Source organism: Hetaerina americana, unplaced genomic scaffold (genome assembly GCF_022747635.1).
Source record: "Hetaerina americana unplaced genomic scaffold, ioHetAmer1.1.p SCAF_5, whole genome shotgun sequence".
In the NCBI taxonomy this organism is placed as follows: Eukaryota; Metazoa; Arthropoda; class Insecta; order Odonata; family Calopterygidae; genus Hetaerina; species Hetaerina americana.
In genome coordinates this window covers 26,712,284-26,730,643 of record NW_027287095.1, presented here as the reverse complement: position 1 = coordinate 26,730,643, position 18,360 = coordinate 26,712,284, and the positions used below count along the sequence as shown (strand labels likewise).

Here is an 18,360-nt window from a genome sequence, read left to right as displayed (position 1 = left end):
TTACACCCTACCCTGACTGTGTGGATAACACATGACTCATGACTATAAGCTTAGTTATGGGGTGATCTCTACATTTGACTGTCAAAATCAACCCTTGGGTTGATGACTGGGGAGAGAGAGAATGGGCCAGAGATGTAATTAGAGAGCACTGTAGAATTGTCAGGTTACTATAAAACTTGCATTTCCTCAATTGCTATCAAATATTAAGAAGAGATAAAAATGAGGAGATGGAGGTCATCAAGGTTACAGGGGATATCACGTCAATTGACTAGGTCACAGACTTTCCAGGCAGCTTCATAGTTGGAGGAGCTGGCTGATATGCATACAGAATAACTATTTGAAAGAAGGACAAACTTCAAGCGGACCAACATACAAGAATTTCAAGTGGACCATCTTCATATCTACTCCAGAGAAGCTTTCACTCTAACCAAGATTTTGAATAAGTCAAACTCTTCATTTGAAGTGACTGAGTCATTGGGCAAATGTAATCATAAAAATTCTGATAGGTATCAGTTCTAAAACCAAATTGTGTAATCTCTTGTCACAAGGTCTGCGCTAAAAGGTCCTCAGTTAGACCTTCAGATTATTTTCTATTCTCCACTTAATTTTAAAATCATTCTGTGAGTAAATATATAATGCCCAAAAGACCTATTACCCATGACTATGAAATTTATCTTAACCAATGTAAAAACTTTCAGAATGAAGGAAATTAAGGTAAGTATTTTAAGTCAAAGTGGGACAGAATGATTAGTGTGTTATGCCAGAATACCACTTTCATAGAGGACATAATTATTCACATAAAGCAAGATACATCAAGTCACGGTTATAAATTGAGCTGAGAATATCACTATTTGCAGAAATGTATTTATACCATAGGTATTTTTTACATTTCAAAATAGAGTATTATTTTTTAGCATGCTCTATCACCTTTTTCAGAATAGGGACTAACACTGATCTCACGAAGTCTTCCGGCCAGATTCCTTCCTCATAGATAATACAAATCAGCCCATATAGCTTTTTCCTCCCACATTTTCTTAAAGCTTTTAGTAGTTCCGCAGGAATTTTATCCACCCCCATGGCCTTATTTAGTTTCATCTTTCTTAATGCCCTTCCTATCTCATTGTCGAGTATACCTGGACCTAAGCTATCTTCCTCAACGTCATGTTCCTCTCTATGTCTAACATTTTTGGTCTAAGTTCTTTACAATACAGTTCTTCTACATATTCCTTCCATCTCTCTCGGATCTTTCCTGTGTCAACTATTATCGAACCTGCCTTATCCCTAATTGATAGCATAGATCTTTCCTTCATACTTCCCAATAAAGATTTAACCTAGCATTTAGAGTGCACCAATTTCACCCTTCCTCTGAAAACTTTCCATATCCTCACACTGCATCTTCCACCATGCTTGTTTTGCTTTATTAGTTGCCCACCTCAATTTATTATTTAACTCATTATACTTCATTTGCCTAACTCTGTGTTTACATTCTTCCATTTTCTCCTCTTATCCATATTTGTAATCATCTCATCCGTTATTCATGGTTTCCTGGTCATTTTTCCGTTAACGGTTCCTATAGTGCCTTTTACGGCTTTCGATATCCCTTTCTTGATACATTCCGATTTTTCTTCGATGGTACTCAGGTATTTACCGTCCTCCATGGATGTTGGATGGGATGAAGGGAGGAAGGAAGTACTCCGAGCTGAAGAGGGACCTAATGTAGAGTAGGATGCTGGATTTTGTGTTTTGTTAGGTGTAATAAAATATTTATTTGGAAGTTGTGTCCATCCAAAAACATGCCTTAACCGGTAGATTACCTAAAGAAGATATATATATATATATATATATATATATATATATATATATATATATATATATATATATATATACCTGTTTTCCCATGGAAATAGATATAAGAAAAAAGGGATAGGAACACATATAAAGGACGAACGCAAGACAGGTAGGAAAGGCGGAATCGAGCAGATCGTGTAATAATATTAACTTGACCGGGACTTGAACCATGGATCTTTCGACTTGACGGGACGATGCAGTAATCACTGGAGTATCGGTCTATCCCATCGGCCATCGGTTAAATTTTTTAAGAACCCAGGAGAATAAACGTTAGCGGGAAATAGGATGACAACAGTATTAACTGAGTTGATTCTAACGTGAAATAATCATTTTCATATTAGTTGTAGAGAAAGGTCTCTAAAATAACCTGCATCAATGCTGAGCATTGAATCACGTTTATTTTCTTTGTTTTGAACGTTCCCGCTAAGATGAATAACTTTTCATATTTTTTCGGCTCGCAGCTATTGGAAAGGTATAAAAGCGCAGCGAAATTTTATTTCAATAAGAAAGTGTTTTTGGTATGCACTGTAGCCCAAAAAAGAAAAGGAATTAATGTATAAATTCCTGTACTTCCACGCCCTTGTTTACAGTTCGCACGTAGGCCATGTTACGCAGTAGGAATTTTGAATGTTTATAAGAAATATTTTTAAAGTTTTGTTTGCGTGTAATACTCAAGACGTATGACCTAAAGTGTAATATAGATAGAAACAAAAAATAATGTCTTTCGCACCCGGAACCGCTGCATTACCTACCTCTGAGGTGGAAGTGTCAATTTCATGCAGGTTGATAGATCGACAGAATGTTACCTAAAATCTTGGGTCTTCGAATTTATTTTCTTGTACTTGATATTATTTGTGTATTCTATTGGTAGGTCTCTACGAGGAATGGATGTTTTTTCAAAGTCCGATCCTATGGTTGTGGTATACCGTCAGTTATTTGGAGATAAAAAATGGGCCGAAATTGGACGAACAGAGACAATTGAGAATACTCATGATCCAGATTTTGCGAAGAAATTTCTCATTCCTTACCACTTTGAAGAAATGCAGCCTCTTTTATTTAGAGTGTTCGATGTTGATTCATCGAGCGTAAAACTGGAAGACCATGATTTCATAGGAATGGCTTCATGTTCGTTGGCCCAGGTACAAAAGTTATGTTTTAGTTCACACTTCGCAGAGTTACCAGCAAAATGAAATTTTAAATAGGGCATGTTTAATATTTAAATGTAATTTTATGTGTAACTTTCAAGCGAAACATTGTAATACTCGGGAATAAATTCCCTTTCCTGCAATAATGATGCGTAAACAATGCCTTAAACTATTATCAATGGATTTAAATATTAGCCGAAGCAACTCGCAATAGATAGGGTATGTGGTAGTTCTATCAGAAAGTCGCAAATGAGGTTTTCTTAATTATAGGCGGTTGTTTTTGGAGGTGCATTATTAGCTGTGATTAACCACCAAAATCCAAACTTGGTTGAACTTCAGACAGTACAGAGCCATTGCTATCTTCTTTCAGGTAGTTTTGTTTGAAATAATGTAAATTAATTTCAACCCAGGTATTCCATTGGGTTTCAGTGGTTAGGTTGCTACACATATTTAAATATAAGTATGTAATTACATGATTTTGTGTCACTATAAAAAACTACAAATGCAAATATTTCTCTTCCTACTCTTTATCTTAAAAAAATCATGGTTCAGATAACCGACTACCGAATCATAGGAATGAAATTTGATTGGAGAAACTCCATAATTATTATTATAATTGGGAGACAAAACATAATTCACTGTACAGAAATTTAGAATTGCGGGCTACCCTGATGCATGACAAATTATCTTTCGAAGTCATAATGCTTCTGCTTGAGAAAGGCCATTTGGTAGTATTTCTTATATTGAAATGTAAGAATCATAATGTGGTATGTGTAGTTATTACTAAAATTAATATCAAACCAGTAATGAAACGGTTAATCATAGCTTGCAAATTACTTTTGGAAAAAAATCCAGAATCACCCTCAGTAGCTAAAAATAATATGTATGGCTCATCATATTCCCGCAATTTTTACTATGAAAAAAATTCTAACTGATGATTACATCCTGTACCAGTACTAAATCCCCTCTTTTCATTTGCAGTGTGCCATACAACTGCTCATAATTATTATTTTGTGACAGACCTTAGTGCTGAGGGCATTTCCATTGGTGGCGAATGTCAACCAATATTTGGCCTTTTGGCAGCAGCATAATTAGTTTTGACTATGAATCAGGTTCAAATGCCTTGCTTAGGCATGACATATTTTTTTATTAAGATGATAATGACACTAATAAATATTTTGTAATGCATTCACTATTAACAACGTTAGCCGAAAAATTGCTTTCTATTTAAATGGTTGAACTCCATCATATCCTGATATATACCAGATTTAATGAAAAATCAATGTAGGTGTTGGAGTGAAAAAGATAAAAAGGGCAGGTCATGATTTGAAAGTAAGTGAAACTTAGGGCAATGATGGGAAGAAAAGCCCTAATTTGATTTCAATAATTTTTTCTTGAAACAATTGAAAATAATACCTTAAAATACTTTTGATGCAGAATTTTTATTAAAATTGAAACTTTTGGCCATAGTAATGGAAATTTATAATATTATCATATAAACCAAACATTATGCCTAGAAATACTCTTCTAGTAAATCAACATGCATCTTCACAATGCCCCACGAGCCGCTGCGAGAGCATGTGGCTGGTGGTGTTAGATTACCACCAAGCATGTACCAGGAGATTCGCAGTTTCATCCTTAAAACAAGTGCTTGGAAAAATGCTTATTTTTTTACTTAAATGGGTTGTTTATTTTGTTGAAGGAGAATATCTGGACCATTTTTATTCACTCCAGAAATGAAATAAAAACATTGATGTAGTCCTTTAAAGTTTGAAAATATTTTATGACATTTTCACCCCTGAATGAAAAATTTGAGAAATAGTATTTTCTACCAATTCAGCTCCTACAATTTAATGGTTAAGTCTTCAAATTCAGGATCTTAGATAAGGGTTATATGAAATGAATACAATTTTTATTTATGGCTGTCTCTCATATAATTAGTGAAAGAGTGCATTTAATTTGTATATTATTTGAGCTAAATTTATTGAGTAAAAACTATCCTACCTAGAGAAACAGTTCAATTTTTTCTCCAAAAAAGCATTGGTTTAGAAATGGCATATCCACAGCTCCTGCAGGATATAATTTTTTTGATTTCATCTTATCATCTTTAATTGTAAACAGAAAAAAGAGGTTCTTTGTCTCTTTATGGCACACTCTATGGCAACTATCATTGCATGTTAAGCACTGTGTAGAAAGTGTGTTGGAGGTACTCCATACAACTAAGTGAAGTCTTACCCACTCAACTTTTCACCATTTGTTCCTTTGTCAGTTGCTGATATAAAATATCCATCATGTGCAACAACTAGCTCATTAGATATACCTCCAAGGACCCATATTAGAGCCTATGTTATTGTTAATTAATATACATGACTTTCTGTCTTACAAATTTCACAGATATCACTTGTATAAATTTGATTTATATTCAGTTAATATAAGAATATTTATTTTCCCTTCCAACTTAAAAGGCTCGGGTAGATAATTGTGATTTCATTACTCACCAGTTCATTCAATGATACCGAAATAATCATCTTATTATTTTTCATAAACATTAATTAATTGTAGGAATACTTTCTCATGAGAAACTAAATGAAAGATTGCTGTTTAATTGTACTATAAAATCCATAAAGTAAATAAATGCAGCTATATTACTCGGGATCATACTCAGTGGTAGCATTTCGTGGCAGCCTAACATGGATCTCTCATTTCAAATCACATGTTATCTTTTAAGATATTTACGTGAGTCAGTGTAGGCTTAATCTTAACCTAGTACCAAGGATTATTTTATTCATAACATGCCATACAGCATCAAATTCTGAGGGACATCCTTGCACTCCATAAAAATATTAAAAATTGTAAAAATTAAACTCATTGGTCGTTCATAAATCATGTTGTGCTTTTTCTAGTCCCATCTTTAAATCGGTTAAAAATATTTCTTTCCCATGTATATATTTTGTTCATTGCAATATTAAAAAAAGTCATCAGAGTTTTCCTCAATTTCTGACTTTCCTTAACACAATATGAGTAGTTCAAGAAATCTTTTGCTTCAAGCAACTCTGAGAACATTGATACAATACTGGAAGATGAAAATTAAAATTTAATATAAATTGGCTTTTGAAGGCAAATGTATGAAGTCTGATTAAGCAATTTAATCGAGATTGCCAAATTTAAGCATAAGAAGCTACCCTACTCCGTCAAAGACTGTTTGTGTGATAAAGGTCCCATCATTCTACTAGTACCTCTGGTGCATGGCATACCCATTGATTTTTATAAAGTAGAATCGAATTGACCAAAAGAGAGGAGAAACAATTGGGTATGGAAAAAGGGATAAAAGTAAAATATCATCATAACCAGGTAAAAATATAATGGTTGGTAGCTTTAGCAAGGAAAACAGTTATGAAGTGTGAAGGAAAAGTACACTTAAAAAATGGAAATACGAGATTGGTCCCAGAAGTCAACGGCCTGACCAACAGATGGCGGTAGTCATTTAAAAAATATCACTGTATTAGAAACTATGCAATCTATGAAGCTTATGGTTCAAGTTTGAAGAGGCTACGTTGTTTAGTGTTCCTTTGGCAGTCATCAATTGTGAACATTTTCAGTGAATTTGTGAAAACGGTGAAAAATGGTCATTGTTATGTGATACAATACTTTTATTTGAAAGGCCTCAGCCCAAACAATATAAAAGCTGAACTGGATTCTACTTTGGGTGAGTGTGCTCCTTCGTTTACAGCAGTAAAATATTGGGTAGCAGAGTTTAAACAAGGCCGTACAAGTTGCCAAGACGAGCATCGCATTGGTCGACCAAATAAAGTGATGACTCCAGAAATGGTGAAGAAAATCCACAAAGTGATACTGGATGATCATCGACTGAAAGTGCATGAGCCAGCAGACATAGCAGGCAGTAGGCATTTCAAAAAGTGCGGGACATCGCATATTGACTGAAAATTTTGACATGAGAAAGCTGTCTGCTAGATGGGTGCCGCATTTGCTCACACTCGAGCAAAACCAGTGTCATGAAGATGTTTCAATTGAGTGCTTAGCAAAGTTTCACAGCAACAAAACAGAATTTTTGTTCCTTTTCATAACCATGGATGAAACATGGGTCCATTACTTCACCCCAAGACAAAAGAACAATCAAAACAATGGATTGAAAAGGGAGAACCGGCTCCAAAGAAGGCACAGATTGATTCATCTGCAGGCAAGGTCATGGCGTCGGTTTTTTGGGATGCGCGTGAGATAATTTTCATTGACTATCTTGATAAAGAAAAACTATCAATGGCGAGTATTATGCAAACTTATTGCAAACGTATTGTACAGGATTGCTGTGAGGGAGGATTGTAGCCAATTTATGCATATTAAATAGCCTTTATTGGACTTCATACAATAGCCAATTGATGTAATATATTATTGCCAATAGGCATAAGCACGTGGGACTGTGGTATATATGTTGTTTTAGATAGCCGCTTAGCTCATTAACTATCAAAGATATGATTATATGTGTTTTTCATTATTGATAGTCAGTATTATTTGAGAAATCATTGGAGTCAGAGTAAAAAGATCATTTCCAGTATAAAATAAAAATCTTTGTTATAAAATGTTTTTTAAGATATATAAATTATCTTTCCCTCTTCACTGAAGATTACCTAGATTCCATGTAATTTAGTCATTCCCTTTTGCCATCTATGTCTGTTTCATTCTCAAATTAGTGCCTATCAGTATTTTACTTTTATTTTCACTGTGAAACAAGAATGCTGGGTGAGAAGTTGAGGTATTAAAAGAAACTAAGCATTGAACTTTGTTGGTAACTAGTGCTTAATTTGGGGATGACTAATGTAGGTATGGATGGAAATGAAAATTTCATCTGGGTTAGTCTTGTGGGTAATTCATGCACTTGAAAATCCAAAGTTCATGGGCTTGAGCCCAACCTTCAGTATATATCTTGTATAAACTTTTGGTTCATCTCCTGGGAGACCTGATGAGCTCATTTGGATATTAGAGCCACAGAGACCATTAGGTACTGCCAATAGGTAAAGAATACTCCTTCATGACTTACTTATATTGTGGGTTAAATGTTTAAACCTTTATGGGTTAAATGGAAGAAGGGACCATTTGGTCTCAATTTCGCCCAAATAAAGACCGCTATCTATCTATCTATCTATCTATCTATATTGCTACTGTTTTAGAGGGATTAGAATATTCATTATTTATTGGAAGTTATTAATTGACCTCAATAAATTGGAATTTATCTTGTAATTTTTTATTAGTTCATTATAATGTTTTAAATAAAGGAATTTAACCAAGTAGATGTTGATATTGCCAATTTTATTTTGAAGTTTTTTTTTAGTATAATATTTCCTTTTAGATAATCTCAAGTGGAAAAGTTAAGCTTAACTTGACAAAGAAGGAAGGTGGTGGAAAAGCTCATGGCCAAATGATTTTAAGTGCAGAAGAGCTTTCCCAAGTAAAAGATCATGTTGTCCTGCAATTTCAAGGAAAGAAATTGGACAAAAAAAACTTTTTTGGAAAATCAGATCCATTTCTTGTTTTTATGAAGGTAAGAAAAATAATTATGTATTTGCATTATCCCATACCTTTGTTTTGATTTTGGTATGTTAAATTTCTTGTTGGCAAACCTCTCTTATGATTATATTCTATAGAAAAACGTAGTATGTCTCGCTATAATCTTATTGGATAAAAGCTAAAACTCAATTCTTATTTGATGGAATTACTTTTAATATATCTTCTACTGGTTTTGTGGCAGGCAATGGAGAGTGGTGATTTTAATGTGGTGCACAAAACTGAGGTTCTGAAAGGAACTGTGAACCCTTTATGGAAAAGCTTTTCCATTCCTGTTCGCCTCCTTTGTAATGGTGATCCAGAACGCACCATTAAGGTATGTTATTTCGTCGAATGTGAATATCATATAGGCATTGGGTCTTGCAGTCATAGCTTTAAATCATGTTATTAATTGTGATAAATCAGATGGGCTCTTGTCAATTGTGAATATTTGTAGCACATAGTATTTTGATTCTAAACCATTTGCATCACTTTTTTAGTATTTTTATGTGATTAATTTTTCCTGATAGAATTTATTTCTCTTCTGTGGCAGATAGTTTGCTATGATTGGAATAGCAGTGGCAATAATGTAGTAATTGGAGAATTTGAAACCACCTTAAATGAAATGAGTGAAGGTCCAGGTTTGAAAACAACCTATCAGTTGATTAACAAAAAAAAGCAGGTGAGTCATTTTTATTGCTATTGTGTTATTGCTTGAAGTAAGGTACCTTTCTTTTGCTGGATTAAAATAAATGTAAGAATGCCAGTTATCTCTTTTTTTACTTTATCGTACTAAATTAAGGTCAAATCTTTTCAAATTTTTTTGAAAGTTAAACCCAAGCACAAGTATTATTTGTTTATTAGCACTTATTATACTCATCCATAGACATTTTAGATCATTAAGGTATTGAGATTAAGGTGTAACTAAAATCAATGAGTGAGGAAGGATTGGAGTCCACTGCAATGGTGGGGGAAGCCCTTTTTGTAAATAAGTTCTCCAGTAGATTATGTGGAGGTCACATTCCCCCGACCAAGTATTTTTCAGCACTGTCTGTTTCCTCTTCTCACTTCTGTATGCAACTCTCATGTCCTTCCTCATCCTTCCACTTTATTCACACCACACTCCATTTGTTACTGCAATGGTATGTGACGGGTTTTAGGTCACCAATCGTGAAAACACAGGGTGTTTCAGGGAGGCAGGTGCATAACTTATAGATGTGATGAGGATGCGCTTTTGAACATTTTTCCGGCTGTAAACATTTGCCATCAAACCCTTATGGAGGTATGGTAGTGCGTTTCATTTAGCATATTTTGTAGTATACATAAAACTAGTTAATTTTTGGAAAACAATCTTTGATATGGGCTGAAACACTTTTGCATTTCAAGGATTTTTTGAAAAATGTAGAATTTTGTATGCTACTTTCAAGATGTCACCCTGACATATTTAAATTCTCAACTTCAGAAGTCAAGGGGATCGAGATGGTGCGGGGGCTAACGTACTGGCTTCCCACCCTGAGGGCGAGGGTTCAAATCCCGGCGGTGTTGAATATTTTTCAGAGGTATCTCGATCCCTACTTGAGGTGCTTTGTGGAGGGCACTTTGAGTGAGTACGCCGTCCGTCGGATGAGATGTTAAACTGCGGACCCCTTGGCGCCTTTCGTAAAGAGCAGGCTAATGCCGATGCCGGGTTTCTCTCCACCCTTCATCCTCTCCTGTCCATCCCCTATGGCGCAAATGACCTTAGCTGTCGGTCGCCTCCCCTTAAAAAACTACTACAACTACTTCAGAAGTCAAGCACCGTCCTCTTATTTTTTTGTCAGGTTAAGGCTGTACTCTAACAATCTTCATTTATACTCAATACTTCTATACTCTCTGGGTAACCAGTTATTATTACTACCAAACCACCATTATTTATCTCTAATGAAATTAGGAATGGGAAATGGTATGGGAGTATTTTCCATAATCAGGCTATATGACATTTCCATAAGTTGTTTAGGGCTTGTTGTGACTACAGATTTTTTAAACAAAGATTTTTAAAATACAGGGTAATAGGTACTTGATGAAAATTGGCTCCCAATTAGGGTGGCTCAGGAATTGAAAAAAATTCAGTTGACTCTTCATCCATTCGGAATGGGATTATCTTATTCTCTGTCTATTTTCTTCTCCACATTTTTCTCTTTATATTAAGGAAAGTTATGTTCATTTCAGTTAATTATTCATCAGATGTCCCAGTGACATTATTTGTTTCTACTGTTCTAATTTTCAAGTTCCAGTTCTCTTTGTTGTAAAGGTTTTTGATGTGGTAACTCAATCACTGACTTCTTTTTCTTTTACATATTTTTAAATTTTCAATTAAGCTTTATTGTGAATTATCTGTATGAATATAGAATGCCTATGATTTGCATTAAGGTGCTTGAATACTTATTTATTGTACACCAAATTTTATAGGAGAAAAAGAAAAGTTCTTACAAGGGCTCTGGAACAATATTCCTTTTGCACTATGAAAAGCAGAAGGCATTTTCATTCTTGGATTATATCAGAGGAGGAACTAATATCCATTGTTCATTTGCCATAGACTTCACAGGTAACTTTACTTCTATTAATCCATTTGCAATGGAAATTATGGATCTACCTCGAAAGTAAACAACAATCATGTCTCATGTAATCTCTGTTGCTTCTGCCTCATTTTAATGTAGGTTCAAATGGTTCGCCAACATCTCCTGATTCACTGCATTACATCAGCACCATGCCAAATTCATATGAAATTGCCATTCAGTCAGTAGGAAACATAATTAAAGATTATGATAGCGACCAACAATTTCCAGTTCTTGGTTTTGGTGCTCGTGTTCCTCCTGATGGTCATATTTCTCATGAATTTTTTGTTAATTTATCTACAGATAATCCATACTGTACAGGAATTGAAGGTGTGTACATGAGCATGATTTTTTGGAGTGAAAGACGTGCTATTCACATAAACACTCATTATGCATGATAGTATGTAATGTAATGATAATCTCAAAGCAGTGGTAAATGCATCTTCAACTTAATGTTTTAAGTATTGATGATTACTATTAAAATTGGATATGAGTACATTTTTAGGCTATCAAAATCACCTAGCACCTATCATCTCTTAAGCCATTTGTTATGACAAAGTAGCATCTCAGACTTAGGCTTGGCAATTTGTACCAAATGGCAGAGCTTGCACCTCAACCTTGATACAATAATATAATTATCGTATATTGCTGTCAAAAAGCCTATTGGATGAGACCAGTGTGTTCTCATATCTGGGAGTTGGCTAGGGTAGTGTTCGTAAATCCAAAAATAACGTTTAATCGTATTTTGCATGAATAGTAGTTTGAAGTTGTGTCTTTTTGATCCACCCTAATGTGTGTAGTGATGATTTTAAATGAAACACTTGGTCTAAATCTATGTCTTACCCATAAAGCTGCCTTTAGGTTTTTAGAAAAACAACCATTACATTACATATTGATAGATGCGTCATAAATAATATTTCCTAGAGTTGCTGTTTCGATGTTTTCATGGAAAAATGATTCGTATTACTAATAAGTTCTGCAGTGTTTCCCTAAAGTTATTACTTTTGCCTTGCCAAATAACATGATATGTTACTAGGATTATTCCATGTTCCAGCATATAACTTGATTGATTTGTACTTTTCTTTAAGTCTATGTTTTGCCCGTAATCTTTGTTTCCATTGGCTCCCAACCAAGGTCTTCTAATAATAATTTGATGCTTTTGTTTCCTTAATATTAATTCTTCGTGAAATGGGCTGATTTTCTTTGTATCCTGTTTACTTTCTTGATTAAGTGTTGCTGTGAATGATCCCAAACACTTAATTTGCATTCGAGGTGAGATCTAGCCAATGCAAAATAATATTTTTTTAACTTTTTCATTCAGATATTTTCCCACCATTCATTTAATCAAGCACAGTTTCCTTAATGGTGTTCAGCTAAATTTCCTAGCATTTTTTCCCATAAATTTAGTGCATTGTTACCATAACAACCTTGAGAAAGGCACTGGATGTACATAGTAAAAGAAATGTTACCCTTATTTTTTGTTACTCATTTTGTTACTCCTATGTTTTCAAAGTGTCTATTTTTCTCCCATTTGCTATCCTATTGATTCTCATTTTTAATTGATAGAGTGCCACACTCTTGTTTATAAGTATTTCCATACACTGATTCCTTTTGTGTTTGTAACTATCTTCTCTAAAAATGAGTCTAACAGTTGTCTAATTATAAAATTTTAGGGGTAAACTCTTGCTTGTATAAAATCGAAACTCTTTCATACAGGCTACCTCAGTATAATGATTTCTAATTGTTGCAGTGTGTTCATTGAAAGTCCTTTGTCGCCTGATCTTGAATTGGTATATCAAAAATGGAGGCAGATACATTTCTGCATGGCATTTTTGGTCAATCTTGGCTGAACTCGAATGATACATTTTCATTACATAGTTGTAAAACCATTTCTAAAAAGTCCCAAATCTATTGGTATAAATTGTTTCTTAAAATATATGATTTGCAATGCTGTAACATACATTTAAAAAGAAATTCTCAAAATCTGGCAGAAAAAATATAATGATTGTTTTACTATGAAGTTTTGCCATTTTATGAAGTGCTGTTATTTCAGGGATCAGCAACCTTTTTTCAACTTTGTAGGCCACATTTTATATTTTCCTACTAGTGAAAGATGTATAAATATTATCATTGGTGTCCCCTTTTGAGACCTTAAGTCACCATAGCAATCATTCATTCAAGATATTCTACCTATTTGAAGGTAGGTTTTGGATGGTCCATAATGACCATTTATTTATAAATATTATAAGAACACACTCTTCTTTTCCTGACATTATTTCTTTATTTTTTTATTCCTGTTTGCTGTTATGCTGTCTGAAAAGCCTCCAAATCTATGCTCATTCTCTTGCCTCAAAGACCAGGTCTCACCTCCAATAAAGCACCCCACTCCCAATAAACGTTTTGACTTATCTTTTCTTCACATATTTACTTAGTGTATCCTCTATCAATTTCCTTCTCACAAATGCCTCTTTGCATACTAGGATTAAGCTGCAATGTCATCAATGAAACATATGGTTGATTTTGTCCATATTCTTAACTTTTTCATTCATTTAGAACCATTTCCTATGCTTCTTTTATCATCTCTTTCATAGTATACGCTGAACAGTGCCTGTGAGAAAATGCATTCTTATTTTACCCCTTTATTTTAGCTTCCATAATTCATATCTCTCATTTTTGTTGAGATCACTTGGTCATTTAATGTTGATTTATTATTCTTCTATCCTCATGATATGTAGGTTATTCTATAATTCCATAGAAAATACAAGTATTAAGATGACGGTGGTAGTATTGGAAATGGTTTGTTATTACTCGTATCCTCCTCTCTGACTAGATTGCTGTTATAGTTTCAGCTATATCCATCACATGGTTTTATTTTCATAGTCGATTGAAGTAACAAACTTTTGTTTATTCAGAAAAATGAAAAAAATGAGTTTTGTGCATTAATTTAACAGTTCTATTTTTAAGGCTTAGTACTGAAAGAAATCAAAGGCGAGCTGTGTAATGTTAATGGTACATCTGTGCCTGTGTTTGTAACTGGTTACTGTTGGATAAATGAATTTAAACATGGTCGTACATCTACAAATGAGGAACATCGTTCAGGTCATCCAGTGGAAGTGATTTCCTACAAAATAGTTAATAAAACCCATGTTATGCTTTTCAGTGATTGACAATTCAAGGTTTGCGAAATTGTTCAGCCTACAGGTATTTCACAAAGTCACATTTGCCACAATTTCTCTCAGTGGAGAATAATGCCATCATGTGATCGATTCGGATGCTGGTTTGGTGCTGTTCTGCCACAAACCTAATGAGTTTCTGCATCGATACATAACTGTGAGAAAAATATGGGTACACTACTACCCTCCAGGGATAAAGGAACAGTCGAAATAGTGGGTATATGAAGGTGAATCTGGAATGAAAAAAGGCAAAGACTGCAATTGGCTGGCAAGGTGATGACCATGATTTTTTGGAATGCACGCAGAATCATCTACTTCCATTACTTTAAAAAAGGAAGAAATGATAAATGGAAAGTATTAAGTGTTGTTATTGCACAGGTCAGGTGATGAAACAAGAAAAAAACTTCTAATGGCAAAGAAAAAACTGCTCCTTTATCAAGACTATGCACAGGTTCACACCTGCATAATTTTAATGGCAAAAATTATGGAATTAAAGTTTGAATTATTACAATATCCACACTATTCATCAGATTTGTCCTCCAGTGACTTTTTATTTCCAAACTTGAAAAAATGGCTTGGGTGAAAAAGATTCATGTCAGGTCATCAAAAAGATTCAGTCATTTTTAGGTCAGTAAGTTTAGAACATCCTCACATGCCATTACAAGGTAGACTTGGCATAGAGACTCAAAATTGTTGCTTCACTCAATACGGAAAGCTTTGCTATAGATGGTACCTATAAATTTGTAATACCATTTTTGACACATGAATTGGTGTAGGCTAATGTATATTAAAGATGTACCAGGGGAGCCCCTGATAATAATCGTGGGATATTATAATAATTTTTGGAAAAGTGGTTGCCTTGCTGACATTTGCCAATGATCAATTTTTGTTTGCTATTGCAATTGCCTGGTGTATTTGTGGAGAAGAGAAAGAGAGTACTCTGTTCCAAAACCTATTGTTTTTTTGAGAAATACCACTTAGTTCACATGCGAATAGTAACATATGGCTAGCGACATCACAAACAAGATATTATTAGAATCACTATTGCTGGATGTAAATGTCAGTTGAAATCATTTTATGACTTTTCCTTGGACAAATAAAGAATTATTATTATTAATATTTTTGTTGATCCATGACGAGCATATGATTTGGTTTCAGGGTGATAGTTTATATTTCAGACTCCATTTGTTTTCTATGTCCTGATATGTTTTATGCTCATCTCTCTACAGGGGTTTTAAGTGCATACCGTAATTGCATTAGACAAGTTCAGCTACATGGACCTACTAACTTTTCACCTGTAATACAGCATGTTGCAAAATTTGCTAGTGTATTTAAAGATGGAACCAATTACTTCATACTGCTTATAATTACTGATGGAGTCATAACGGATATGGTAAAAACAGTGAAGGTAAATTTTCTTGGCCACTATTACAAAAGTTTTGTAAGTTGTTCTTTTGAAAAATGTCATGGCATGGTTCACCGCTAATTTCTGTGAACTTTACTTTTATTTATACTATGAATATATTTTTATTAATATTATGTACAATTGGATCTCTATTTTTGTATTCTTATAGGCCATAGTGTCTGCATCTACATTACCAATGTCTATAATTATTATTGGAGTCGGCTCTGCTGATTTTGATGCGATGGAAGTACTTGATTCGGATGGAGTCCCTCTTACTGCCTCGGATGGAACAAAAGCTGCTCGAGATATTGTCCAGTTTGTACCTCTTCGAAATTTTATGAAAAGCGGTACAAATCCCCATTCAACCATGGAGCGATTGGCAAAAGAAGTTCTTGCCGAGGTACCAACCCAATTTCTTAGCTTCATGCGTAGTAATCATGTTATACCTCGTCCTGTAAATGAAAATATTCAGCCGGTTGAATTACCACCAGATCCAGAGCTCTTGTGTGCTTAAGAAACTCGTAGTTTCTTCTTACGCGCATACAAGAATTGGGATAGTATATAAGTTGATTATTTTAGTTTATTAGTATATCGTTCTTCTTTTTATTCCAAATGTACATGCCTACAAAAGTGTGGATTTAGTCAATGCTCTACCAGGTTTTTTGCTAATCACGAAAGATTTATAAAATATACTCTTGTGTCATTTCTTGCCATCCATAATCAATGATGATTATATAACAGTCATTTCCAACTTCTGGTATTTTTATAAGGTATGTGTTGATGCTAGTCCTATCCACCTCTGTTCTGCCAAGTTTATTGAAAGGGGTGTATTGCTAAACAAGGGCAAATCTCAAATGGAATTTTAGGATGACTAATATTTAAGGTGTTGTATATTAAATTATGATGATATCATGTATGTGAATCCATTGTCATATTCTTATACCTTTGTATCTGATAGTTCAAAAACCAAATCTCAGTACTTCCCATAAAGTATTTGCATATTTGCTTGGTGAGGGCAACATTTTGGTTAATCAGAATTTTCTCTCTATTGTAGTGGAATAATTTGATATAGCAGATAAATGAATTTCATGAAATAATGCTTTCATTGAATTTGTGTGTGTGTCAATTGTAATTTCTCATGAATACAGGTACTCCGTGGGTTACATGAGCTCCAACTTTATTACATTTAATTTTTGTGTACCATTTTGTAAACCAAAAACCTTAGCTAAATGCTGTAAATAATAGGTGGTAGGCTAACCTTTTTTCTTCTATGAGGCCTTCCAAAATTCAGCATTTTGCTTAGAGTGAATTACTAGAAATTGGAGAATATACTTTCTTCAATATATCCCCAATGATCTAGGCCAAAATTGGCAAAAACCTAAACTGTAGTGGGACAGTTTTCAGTGATAGCAGTGGGATGCAAAGTGATGAGGATGATTCAAGACAAAATAAATAACCAGGTTCCATAATCTTTGGATGAAAATGGGAAAAAAGTGCATATTATTTTTTGGGGAAAAGGTAGGAATTGAAATCTAGAAAATGAGTGGCAACCCTGTGTAATTAACATTCAATGTTTTCTAAATTATTTTTATAGCCAAATTAGGCACCTATTTTTTTCATTTGTTCTGAAGGAATCATTAATAATATTGCTCTTGAACATCATATGCAGTAGCTTCCTTGGATCATTCTAATACTAATCAATGCTTTAGATGACTCATCTTGGCATTATTATACATAAACAAATTACACAAGTAAATTATTGGAAAGTGATTGAGAAAAATGTTCTAGTTTAGTAAATGCAATTTTTTTGTCTACATTGAGGTGGGTGAGAAGGAAGCAGGAATGGTTGGGAGGGTTTGCTTTTCTGGGCCCAATGATTAATCCACCTATCCAAACTTCTGGCAACAAATATTCGATGCTCAGCAGTAATTAATGATTGCATTAATTACAACGGAGATACTTTTTTAATGCACGTAAAAGCACCCACATGTCATTAATGGTTCATTAGTGCCACATCTTCATTCTAGTGCTGGTCTTGTGCCATTATTTCTAAGGTCATCCATGCCCAGCATCAATTTTAACTTTATAATTTTTTCTTGAAATATTAAATCAATTTTGTATTTTTATTTATGGCAATGACCAATTTTTCCTTCATTACCCATTGCCAACATATATGCTTCTGCTGTTAATCAGGGATATGAAAGTTTCTCCACATATATATATTCAAGAGATAGCAAATACTGCTTTGCTGGCTGTGAGAGCATTCTTAGCCCAGCATTTTGTTTTTTCCTGGTTGTCCTTGAGAAGACTTAGGATCGGCCTGCAATCGATTATTTATGGATAATATGTACTATTTACTATGTTATAAGCATGACATTGAATGAGTACTTAGTATGATATCTGTAAAGGAATGATATGTAAGGTATTATAATTTAATTTTGGCTGTCATTTTGATTTTGAACTTTGCTCTGCATGACTTGTTCAAGCATTCATCAGTTGTGAAAAATGTGATTGTCTTGGTCTTCCTTTTCTCACAGAAGACCACAAGTCAATCGTTCATGCCTGAGGATCATGTATCTGTAATTTATTTTTATCACTATTGCTAACGATAATGCAATTTTCCTCTTTAGAAGAACTTG

General features: G+C 34.1%; 1 protein-coding gene across 1 annotated transcript; it reads left to right on the top strand.

Moving 5' to 3' along the window:
* The first annotated feature begins 2,374 nt into the window (after positions 1-2,374).
* Positions 2,375-18,047, top strand: LOC139693875 (copine-8-like). The gene is made up of 9 exons (XM_071592190.1): positions 2,375-2,630; positions 2,720-2,987; positions 8,356-8,547; positions 8,755-8,886; positions 9,103-9,231; positions 10,998-11,133; positions 11,246-11,473; positions 15,546-15,724; positions 15,891-18,047. The coding sequence occupies exons 1-9, from the start codon at positions 2,566-2,568 to the stop codon at positions 16,233-16,235; spliced, it is 1,674 nt and encodes a 557-aa protein (XP_071448291.1). The 5' UTR covers positions 2,375-2,565; the 3' UTR covers positions 16,236-18,047.
* The last annotated feature ends 313 nt before the right edge of the window (positions 18,048-18,360 follow it).